This window comes from Argiope bruennichi, chromosome 5 (assembly GCF_947563725.1).
Source record: "Argiope bruennichi chromosome 5, qqArgBrue1.1, whole genome shotgun sequence".
NCBI lineage: Eukaryota > Metazoa > Arthropoda > Arachnida > Araneae > Araneidae > Argiope > Argiope bruennichi.
In genome coordinates, this window is record NC_079155.1 from 52,004,135 (window position 1) to 52,016,720 (window position 12,586).

Sequence of the window (12,586 nt, forward strand, 5' to 3'; positions counted from 1 at the left end):
AAACCTTCGTTTGACATTAACACTTTCTTTTATTTTAAAATTTATTATTTTCGTGTTCTATGTTATACGTAATTTTCAGTTTCCAAGAAAATATTTTTTTAAAATATGTACGATATTTTTATTGTTTTTCTTTCTCTTTCTGCAAAATATTTCTTCTCAAAGTATTTGAATATACTACGAGTTCGGTAGAAAATATGAAAAGTGGATTCTGAAGTAAAGTGATTCTTTTTCCAATGGTGTATGAGGGATAAATAATTGAGCAATTTTAGAATCCCAGTATATCCATTTTTTTCTTTTGTTATTTAGACTGCTTTTTCACCACATTAGATGCAACACGATGGATGGGAGTTTTAATAATAACAATCAGAGCCATCTATATAGAATATACATTCAAAATAGCAAGTATAAAATCAGCACCCTACCAATAAACGAAAAAATGATTGAAGTTTCCATTTTCAAAAAAAAAAATTATTCTCAAAGGCTCGAATGTATTATTGAAATTTATTAAGTTTCCTTTTATTATATATTTTTTTATCCCTTTTTCTATCATTGTATTCCCTTTTCTAACACTGATTCTGTTTTTTGCCCTCTCTTTTGAAAGCGATGGATGCTGCTCTACATTGAATATTAAATCGTTAATTTTAGTGAAAAAAACTGAAAAACAAGAAGGATATTTCAGATATCATTCTATGTTTTTTCTTCCCACAAAACAATATTTCATTTTATCGTAATGATTTTTTATATTGCTATACGTTTTCCTCTGGTACGAAAAAAACATAATGAAAGATAACAGCAGTAATAAATATTTCATAGAAAATAATATATTTCTAAATTTTTCCTTAATGATGTTAGGCCTTATAGCCTGTTTTGGAGACCAGCTGGTTCAACAAGAATGAGGGTTGAACTTCATTTCTATTCAATCTTTGATGCATAACTTAATGTTCATGAACTCTTTCGGCAAAACATTTTTAAATATCAAATTTCGGCAGACACTAAAGCTGTGTTATTTTAACAACCTTATACTTGTTCTTTCTATTATGTATGTGAATATTCCTATTGGAGTCGAGTCTTATGACATTATAATGTCATTGAAAACTTAATTATCTGGGTAATCTACTTTAAACATCCCGCTGTCTTTTGCAGCAATATAGTTTCACTTTCTGATTTCTCATGTAAATCTCCTGATAATAAGCAGACTCTATTTTCTTTAGCTTTCAACAATAGAATAATATGTTAATAAATGTTTGATAAAACAACAAAAACAATTTGAATTTTATTGGAAAAATGAAATTTTGCTTGTTATCTTGTAAAATATTGTTGAAAGTTATGCAAAAAATTTTAATTGCCAAAATTAAGGAATAATCTGCCAATTAGTTAAATATGTATCATTAAAAGGATAGTGTATCCCTTTAAATTTTAACGATACCAAAAATTCGGTTGTGTGTTGTGATATTTCCGGAATTATCGCGGAAAAGGTCATAATCTTGTTCAATTTTTAATTAAATTAAATTCTAAAAAATATTTTGAAATAATTGCTCCACGGGGCATATTCAACTTCCACAGTACCTCTGTGCCAAATTTGAAAACTCTAAATCTTAATGATTTATGCTACAGAGCTCAAATACACTTTCATATCATTATTTTTTGTTTCGCTTTTACCTAATGATTTTTTTATATATTTCATTACTAATTTAACTATATATTGAGTAAAGTTTCCTTTCATATAAAAATTCATTCTCGCAATTTTGATCAGTCTTTTTGACTATCTTCTAAGTTGAAAAAAAATTGTGATTATGCCTGTTGTCCATAGATTTGTCTGTTGGTGGATTAAGCCGTATCCAATATCCACTAAAAATGTTGTGCATAGATATGACAAGATAAGTAATGAATTCATTTAATAAAACAAATGTAGGTAACAAACAAAATGAAAATAACAAAGATGGCAAGTATATAAATTGGCCCCCTGGAAAAGCTGTAACTGTCGCTACTTCTAGAGGATAAATTATAGGAATTAAGAGTAAACTAAAATTGAAGCTGAAGATCGTCTCGAGCGCAAACTGGAAACTAGATTTAAAACTGCAACCCGAGCACGTATATAACTGGCTCGAGTACGCCACTTCATTTCACTTCATGCTTCGACAGTCACATGTCCTCGTGTATATGAACACAATAACTCGAGAAATAAAACGAAATAAATGGGAGATGTTCTGCATTGGGTCATTAAATTGAAATTGCAGATATGCCTCAATTTTTAACCAAATTGAATATTTAAATTTTTTTATTTTTCTGTAATGCATGTGTCATAAAAGATCGTAGAAAGCTCAAAGGGAGTGATCTTATTTTTACTTAATATGTGGTTTAAAGGTGATCCAATTAGTAGGGAAAAGAATATGACTTCCTCATTTTTTTCTTTATAATAATATCGGATGTTTGATAAAACGCAGCTGCATAAACAAAATATTTTCGTCAACGTTTCTTTAATTCTTTCACGAAAACTCGACTCGTAGAAACCTTTATTAAAAATTCATGCTCTTAAAAGATAATTTGTGACATTTAGTCAATTCTAATACAAAAATAATACAATTATCCTAAAAAATAAATATATATTTTTTTTTTAAGTAGAACAAAGTAATTTTAATGATATTCACTTAAAATTTCAAAATTTAAAGAAGTGAAAGAAAAAAAATTAAACAAACATCATTGGATATTTGTTGAATTTTGTTCATTCAAAGATGTTTCTTGACAAAATTCATCAAATGCCATTGTAAGAGGGGTTGAATAATATTGGTCCAAAATATATTGGATAAGATAAAAGTAACAATGTTTAAAAATCTAATCAATAATAATGTTCAAAAAACAGATCAAATTATTCATACTGACAAATTATATCTGACAAATATTAAAAAAGAAAAAAAATTAATTCCTACATATTTCAACTGGGCACTATATTAGGCACGAACAAAATGTGACATGTATACATATATATATCCGATTCAGTTGCAAACTTGATATGCAAGAAATAATTAATGAAAGAGTTGGCTATTTTTTCCCCTCAAAAGGATCCAAAATTATTTTTAACGAAAAGTTTAGCATTAAAGAAGGAAACATGAAAATTCAAAATTTAAATGTTTAATCTTTTAAAAAATCATATGATAATCATGGGTCTTTAATGTGATAATCATAAAATATAAATTTTTTATGTGTTCTTTTATTTTAAAGCGAAAGATAATTTTTATCATATAACGTCTCCTAACTTGAATATTAAGCTAAACTTTAAAATGAGATGGATTTTTAAGCGGATATATTATCGCACAAGTGATTATTTTTTACAAGGTAGAAAAATAAAAACAATTTTATATTAATTAAATTCGTATATAAGTATTTGCCAAGTATTTTTTTTATTTTAATAATTATATAAAATATAGCTCGTAATGCTTCAAAAGGGGATCTTAATATAACTAAATTAAGTTGTATTTCAAAAAATGTTAATGAATAATTTAAGCACAAAATTGTAATCTTACAATTAAATTAATTATTACGTGAACTAGAAATGGGCAAAAATTCAATTTGAAAAAAAGTTGGCATACGTTAAAGATAAATTTCACAATGAAAAAAATAACTTAGATGTTTAAATTTCTCATTTCATAAGGATATGTTAGAATTTGTTTAAAAAAAATATTAATTAATCAAATTAATTTAATCTATTATGTTAAATGATTTTTTTTTACTTAAATTAGCTTTAATGCCAAAAATATTTTAATATGCCATTATCAAAAACGAATGGCCTTTTAAAGAATTAAACATTTTAAACCATTTCGATAAATACACCAGCCTAAATCTCTCCTCATTAACCAAATAGGCAAAAATAATGATAATAAATAAATAAAACAAAGAGTCGTTCTTTTCCATGTATTTTTAATTTTTCTAACAAGATGGTTATGAAATGTGAGAGCTGTAAGCTACCAGGAAAAGGCAAAAATGACCGAGAAAATGACATCTTTAAATAATTTGTGCGATGGTAATGCGGCAAAAGAAGGGGAAAAGATGAACAATAAGAGGGAAAAAAGACAAAAGATAATTCGTAACACCTTCATTTGAAACAGACCTTGTTGTACAACATAAACGAGTAACCGATTAAATGGATTACGTGTTTCACTAAATTGCTCAAGTCGACTGGAAAATCTCAAAGAACGATTTTAGCGTCGACCGGCTTACGTTAGCTTTTTCTCTCTCAGTACAAGAAATAATTGATTGAGTTCTATTTGATTCTTTCTTAGATTCATATTTACGTGCCGATAGAAACACATGAGAAAAGCGATTGCGTATGTCAACTAATATTTAACTGCTCGTTATCCTACGTTGAGAAGTGATGTTGTCTTCCTATTTATGTGCTACGGAAACTGAGAAAAACTGATTTCATAATATTTATATGAATAAAAAGTGATCAATATAAATAGTAACAATAACTGAAATTCAAAAAATAAAAGTGAGTTTTAAAAACAGGGTTTTTTTTTATTATCTAGAATTGGAATTAAGCTTTTTTTATAAATCATTCGGGCAATTGCTAGTTTAGCTGCTTAACAAATTTAGGAATGTTTGCAATCGAATTCAGAACGAACATTTCGAAGTCAGATGTAACAAAGACAATAATTCAGAATTAAAAAATTAAATTGATAAATTAATTAATTATCCATTTTGATTAATAAATCTTAAAATAATAACTTCTTTAAAAGTTCATGGATGTCACTAAAACACCTATTTTGCAAGAAAAAATTTAAAAACATTTTTCAGAAGAAAACAAAAACAATATTTCAGAGGAAAAAGAATTAAAACGATAAATTTATTAATTATTATTTTAAGATTAGTAAATCTTGAAAGGATAACTTCTTTAAAAAATTACGTATGTCACAAAAATGCATATTTTGTAAAGACAAATGAAAAAACATTTTTTTTTTCCTGCATCGACTAATTCTCGGTAAATTTGTTATACACTTGAGACCTATTAGACAAACAACCAGATAAATTTTATTCAAGGTTTACGAATGTCAAAGAAGGTGACTTTTTTTTAAAAAAATTAAATATTTTTTTATAATTATTATACAAACTTAAAACTTTAACTCTGCTAAAAACATTGAAAAAGACTTGAATATAAAAAGAAAATAAGATTTTCTTTCTTTTCCCTTTCTTAGAAAACTTTAATTAAAAATTATATATGCCAAATAATTAAAAAAAATTACATTCCTTTAATTGTCACTTCAATATAAGATTCTTCTGGAAAGCTATTCTTGAGATATTTGCTCTATTTGGGAATTTTTCACGGTAAAATAAAATCAAAATTTTAAATTCTTTAAATTTGTCAGTTCTTAAGCAAAAAAAAATAATAAAATGTATTAAATTGCAACAAAAAATAACTATGACATTACATATTTTTCGTTTCTTTCCATTAGTTTTTTTTTTTTTTTTTTTAATATTCCTTTCTTTCATTTTAAATTTAATACTGTCAAAACATTTTATAATTTCCCATGAATTTGTTTGTCACTTTTTTTTTAACCAAGCAATTTTAAAATATATTCCCATTGTTTTAATTTTTAGAACTGAAGCGAACGTTAATGTACTATTTAATGTACGAAAATAAATGAAAATCAAGATACTAACGAAACATTTCTTATTACATGTTTTAATGCACTTTATAATAATATACATTATAGCATTCAAGAATAACTTCAATATTTCATGTTATACTATTTTTTAATATTCAAATTCACAATTTTTTTAATTTTATAAAATAGATTTTTTTATTTTTAAAAAATTTATGTTGTATTTCATAAATTTTGTATATATTTGTTAAATTATACATAAATCTATGATATCAAAAGATTTACATGAAATTATACGAATCTTTTCATATTTAAATGATTTAAAATACAACAAACATCTTCTCTTTAAATAATTCGAAATACATCGAATATTTTATTTCTTACCAACGCAGCTATTCTAAGTGCGTATATAAAAATCAAAACAATTATCTTTAAACTGCACTCAATTCTTAATCTTATGAAATCAGCTTATCACAAAAAACGATTTTTTTAAAAATTCTGTCTTAGTTAAAAAAAAAAAACAATTGAAAATGACTTCTGTATTCGCCAAAAAAATATATTACTAAATTCTTTATTTTGATAAGGATATAAAAACAGAACTGTTATTTTTAAATAAAATAAATAATAAATTATCTCCCGCAATACTTAAAAAATATAAAATACCTATATTTTCGTGTCAGTATTGCATTTACACTATATTTTTGAAAAAATCTAATTTGATGAATTTTATTATTACCCCGCTTTTACATTCTCGTGTTTAACATTTTTCATTCATTTACAACATTTTCAAATAAAACTTAAGTGGTAATTAATTAAATAGTTTGCTAAAATTTATTTATTTACTTCCCTATTTCTTTGGTTTCTAAAACAGTGAAAGAATGGAGTAATAGTTATATATATTTAGCCATAAATCTAGGCCAAAAAATAATTATTATAAATTTATAACTTTCTCAATATTTTTTTCAGATGGAAAAAATAGTTTCCAACGGTACTCTTCTGTTAAAATTCCGATTAGTTAATTCTCAAAAGTAAAAATGTCTGGATTAAATACTGTAACAGAATGATTTTTTTTTTAATTTTATTTTTCTGTTGAGAATTTTGTATTTTCAAATATTATTTATTTAATTCCATTTAAAACAATAAAAGTAAATTGAATTTCCTGTCAATTTTCAAAAGACATTACATGATGTATACAAATAATTCAATGGTAATTTGTAACGGTAATAACATTCCTAACAGTGTTTTGTTAAAAATCAATTTAATTAGTTCTAATTCCCCGCTACAACAAAGCTTACAATATATAACACAAAAACTCATTGAATTAATTTCACATTACTCTGCAAGAATTTTAAATGTCATTTATTCAAGGCTAAATAACATAATAATAAGATATACCAGTGTTAAATAATAAAAAAATGAGTTTTGAATTGCATAGTATTATTTTCCAAAACGCATTATATGATTTATACAAACAGCTAATTACGATCTTCAGATAATAAAAATCAAGTAAAATAAATCAAATGTTTCAAAAAAAAATTTATAAACTTCGATTTTATTTAAGTTTTTCGTTACCTTATTTAAAGTCTGTAAATGAGTTCACGAAAACACATATTTTTAACTTTAGTAATAAGACTCTGTAGCCATGGTTAAAAATACAATTGCGTACTTTCTATCTCAAAATTATGTTACTTATTAATCAAAAAATAACTTACTTTAAAAACATAAGCATAGAAAAGTCACAATTATAAGGAACATATATACACATATGTCATTGTACAATATAAATTTAAAATTCGATTTCATTCCATATCTCTTAGTATGAAATTTCTCCTTATTCCGATTTTGATAAACGATAACGATTAACATTTATAATTTCGATTTACGATATTTCTTTTATCAGGCAAAATACTGTAGCAATATATAATAAGATAAATATATAATCTACTTGCAATTATCGTTTGCTTCTACACAATTTTAATATTAACGAAACTTCTTTTTGCTCCGGAAGATATTCTAGAGTTAAAAAGATATTAATTGTTTGTATAATATTCTATAATATATTACCATGATGTACGAAACTAAAGACGAGTTTTAAAATTAATAACAGATTTAATGTAAAATACTGCGACAAAATGTTAAATTGCGTTACTACGAATAAATAAATTCAAAACACAATCTTCAGAAATCTTACATTTAATTCAAAAATAAAAAAAAAGATTATAATATCGAACTACAACAAAAACATAGAACTTAGACAAATAGCCAAACGATTACTGATCATTTTTAGAAACTAGAATAGATTAATGTTAAACAAGATTAAAAGAATATTAAAGAAAATCAATACACGTTTATCTATTTTTATATTATCATTTTTCCTTTATAACTGTTCAGATCATTCATCAAGGCTTTCTGCTTTTCATATACTACTTCTTACTTTGTGGATGACCTCAAAATGCAACTATATTTTTAGGTTAAGTAAATGTCCATTTCTGTGACGGTTATAAAATGTACACTGTATCGAACAGTCATTCTGTCTACTATCATTGATTGTTATTCGAAAAGAAAGCTGAAATGAATGAATCGCTTTTAACTTTATTTCGAGTCATCAAAAAGAAGCGATGTCATGTTTACCAGCTGTTCATTGTAAACGGGAAAATAGCAAGTTAGACTAGGATTTTTTTTTTATTTCTATCGATAAAATTAATTTGATGTGTATATAAAATTTCTAAAACTATTAGAAAAAGTTTGAAAAGTGGTCATCCTGCGGTTCTTTTCTAAGCGGAAAGATAAACAAAGATGACTAAATGCGAAAGTCAATAAAGTATAAGATAAAAGATATAAAAATTTTTATGTATCTTTTATGAAGACATTTTTATACCAGATTTCGAGACCATTAAAAAAAATTATCTAATAAAAAAGTATACTTTTATCGATTTCAAAACTGATTTTTTAAAATGCTTAATTTTCATGACGATAATTTGTAAAAATTTAGAAATAATTTAAGAAAAAATCTAAAATTGACCAAACATGTTCTAAACAGATAAATAAACAAAAGAATATCAATACCAAAATAAGTAAAACATTATTCATTATTGACACGTAAAACATTGTCTAATATCTTTCCATGGATCGAAATATCTAGTTAATTCTAATTTTAATTACTGATAAACGAAAGTTAATTTTTAAATAATAATGAATACAAATTTCAAAAAATTCAAAAAAATTTTAATTCAATAAAATTATTCTAAGTGTGGAAGTAAATAAATAAAAAAAAACTAAATAAGAAAGCCTATAAAATTTTATTACCACATTTCGAAATTCTTGAATAAAAAATATATACAATCAAAAAAAATTCTTTTCGGGTTTCAAAATTTTTTGCCTAAATTTCAAAAATTTATAAGAAAAAGTTAAAACCCTGGGTTTTAAAAAAGCGACAATTTGATTTTGCTTGACGAAATAAGAGCTTCTAAAATTTAAGATAAATGATTACTTATATTTTAATTAATGATCCTGAAAGTTTCAAAACAGACTTTAGAAATAGTAAAAATCTTTTTTCTTATCTTTTTTCAAGAGGCCAACCGCTACTAAAAGCAGTTCTGCGGCAAAATGTGTCCACATTCAAGTAGACAATATGTAGCGTTAGACAACGAAGACTTGGTCAATGTCGCTAAGCTATTCTTTTGGAAGAAAATTAGGCTTTTGTTACAAAAAAGATTAATTAATAATATTTCTATTAGCTCTTTTCAACCAACCGCTTTAGGTAGAAAAAATATGTCACGAATTTAAATTTTATCGGAGAAAGTACCGAATTGAGAAATATAGCATTGAGTGGGGAAGGCGATAAAATGTGAAGTAAAAGATATTCTTACAGATAAAGAACTGAGATCCTTGTAGAAAAGATATTGCATCAAAACATATCAGGTCCTTTTACTACATTTCAAAAATAAATAAAATAATTCCATATAGATAAGAATTTTAAGATTACTTAGAATTATCTTTATTACGAATAACAATTACTTTAAATAGTCATAATAGAATACATAGAATTATTTTTATTACGAATAACAGTTTTTACTTTTGAATTCTCATAGAATTATTTTTATTACAAATAACAGTTTTTACTTTTGAATTCTCATAGAATTATTTTTAATATGAATAACAGTTTTTACTTTTGAATTCTCATAAAATTATTTTTATTATTATTATATTTTGTTATAACAATTATTACTTTAGAATACTCATAATAGATTACATAAAATTATTTTTATTACGAATAACATTTATTACTTTTCAATAGTCTTAATATCGATTATCGAAATGATTTCAATCGCTTATTGTTTTTAATTAATTGTAACAAACCCAACATCGGACTGTTTATAATCATATATCACAATTTCATCGTACAATGTGGAAAATAAGAAAATACGCAGTCATATCAAAATATAAAATAACAAGACAAAATATCTTATATATGTACTTCTAACGCTTTTCTCAACAATTCGAACAACGAAATAAACTATTTACTTTTGTTCTTATAATCTTTTCAACTTTAATCATTCTCTTCATGACCGATGAAGAAACGAAGAAAACATCCTTTATGGATTATGGATTTCGATTACATTCCGTACAGATCCGCCTTTTTTTTTTTTTTTTTTTTTTTTGAAAAAAAATTTCTTTAAACCTTTGAAACCGAAGTTATTTCGAAATGAAATATTTGCGCTTAAGAATATCCAAATATATATATATATATATATACACTTTTACGTGGCCTTTAGCTACTTACATATATTTTTACAGTTAATAATTTTATTTCATCAGTAAATACATTGATTTTTGGAACAATTCTAATATCATAGCGATTTTTTCTTTTTTCTTGACAGTCTATAATTATTAGCTTTAAATTTGTTTTTAACATTACTCCGAATAGAGTGTAAAAGAATTATTAATAACCACGAAGCATTCCTCGCTTTAAGTATTCAGAGAAAATCTTTAAAAAACTATTGTACAATGCTTATTTTCGAATTAAATGCAGAAATAAGTTTCCACCTTGTCTATATGTGTTCATATTGTTCTAAATAATTTCAATTTATTATCTTGTTAATAGTTTTTGCTGAAATTTACATTTTAAATCCTCTACATAGAAGTTTAAAATTATCCATAATCTTTCCATTAAATAAAAAACAAAATCAATCTTTTAAAAAAATGCGAACATTAAATCATTATTTTCTTATGAATGAATTTCGGTCCATTCATATAAAACTCAAGCTTTCATTTACAAATTTAAATCGTCTTTTCTTCACTGTGTTGAAATCTATGTAAAATTTAAAATTGAATTTGAGCTTGATTTTAGTATTCAGACATTTTTTATATGTATTTTTAGAAATCAACCAGATAAGAAAAACTAGCTGCGGCACGAGTAAATTATAACTGTTAAATTAGAGACTTGTCAGAAACCGCATTTCCATTCAATTTTGTAAAAGCATTCAATATTTAAATTCTTTCTAAAAGTTTTAATTTTGACAGTCTTCTTCTAAATTCAAAAACCATTATTTGTATAAATCGGGTGAACGTAAGAATTAAATATTGAATTCCCTACTTATTCCCGAAAAAAAAAAGTCAATTTTTCTTCGCATATGTGACAAAGCCGGTGTACATTGATCTGTACAAAGATTATTCACATGTAATGGCAACTACAAAATCAGTTCGTTGTTTAATATAAATGCTTACTGTTTACTGTATAAATCTTTCAGAAAAAAGCTGGAGTGGGGGTTACAAGAACAAATACATGAATGAAATTGAATTCATCGTATTCCAGATATTGTATTCAAAATAAAGCAGGTCGGAAATAATACATATAATTATCTGCTTATGATAATGAATTGATGATAATGATGATTATGTATTCATACACATATTTCACTAAGGAATGATGGGGGGTTGGAAGGGGGTGTAAGACAAACAAATAAACGAAGGAGAATGAAACTCACGTCATCCCATTTGACGAATTTGTTGCCCTCAATCATAGACTGGGGGACTTCAATGGGTTTGAGCTGCACGACGTGTACGCCCGACTGTGCGCCGGCCATGTCTATTCCGGGGCCCACCGAGGAATGGGGACCCAATCAGCAGGTAGTCGAAGGGGATTGTCTTGTCAACCGATGTTGCTTCTGCGCGTTTCTCTGTCCCGATTGAGGAGGCACTCCGAACGGGAAACACACACGCCGGAGCGTGGTTGCCACAGTTGGCGACGAATCGTCCCCTCACGAGACAGGGTTGCCGGCCGCTCTTTCCAACAGGTAAAAAGTGGGGCCTCAAATCGCTCGACAGGTTGGTGGAATGCGATACGATTACAATGCCGAATCGATCTTTCACATCTTTACTACATCAGAAAGAGCGCGCTCTCCCCTCCCCCACACACTTTGCCTACTCCGTGATACTGCCTCACACAGGGAATATTTATAAAACAGTAGCGCGAGATTTACTTGTGTTGTTCTAGAAATGCGGAGCTAAAAAAGAATTCCGAGATGTTCGATACTGCGGCACGATTTTTTTTTTTTTTTTTTTTTGAAGGGGGGGGGTTCAAATTCAGGAATATCAACCTTTTTTTTAAAACAGAACAGTGAAGCTATGCCAGCGAAATTTTTACTTTTGTTAACGTTGCGACAGTTGATTTCTTCCGTATATGTCCAAAACAAAACTATGTACAAACTATTAGAATTTGCGTAGCATTGTACCTCTGTTTATGATTTGAATTCTGCTAAGAAATTTAGAAATACTTAATTAAGATCTAAGACAAAAATTCAAATTAACTATTGAATAATTAATAAACATTAGAAAATTAAAAAAACACCAATTAATGCTTTTCTAAAAAGTGCGAAATAATAATTTTAATGTGAAGCATGGAAATCAAGACGAAAACGTAAATTCGTAAGATGACAAAAATAACTTGAGCGAATTGAAATTTTAATCACATTTATATTGTATTTTAA

General features: G+C 26.1%; 1 protein-coding gene across 2 annotated transcripts in view; it reads right to left on the minus strand.

The window, feature by feature from the left end:
* LOC129968764 (1-phosphatidylinositol 4,5-bisphosphate phosphodiesterase classes I and II-like) overlaps positions 1–11,772 on the minus strand; it is a 538,878-nt gene extending 527,106 nt beyond the window's left edge. For both annotated transcript variants that reach the window (XM_056082994.1, XM_056082993.1), the window contains exon 1: positions 11,585–11,772. In XM_056082994.1, coding sequence (XP_055938969.1) covers positions 11,585–11,683 — 99 coding nt within the window. In that variant the 5' untranslated portion in view covers positions 11,684–11,772. The remainder of the gene's footprint in view (positions 1–11,584) is intronic.
* Positions 11,773–12,586: the final 814 nt, after the last annotated feature.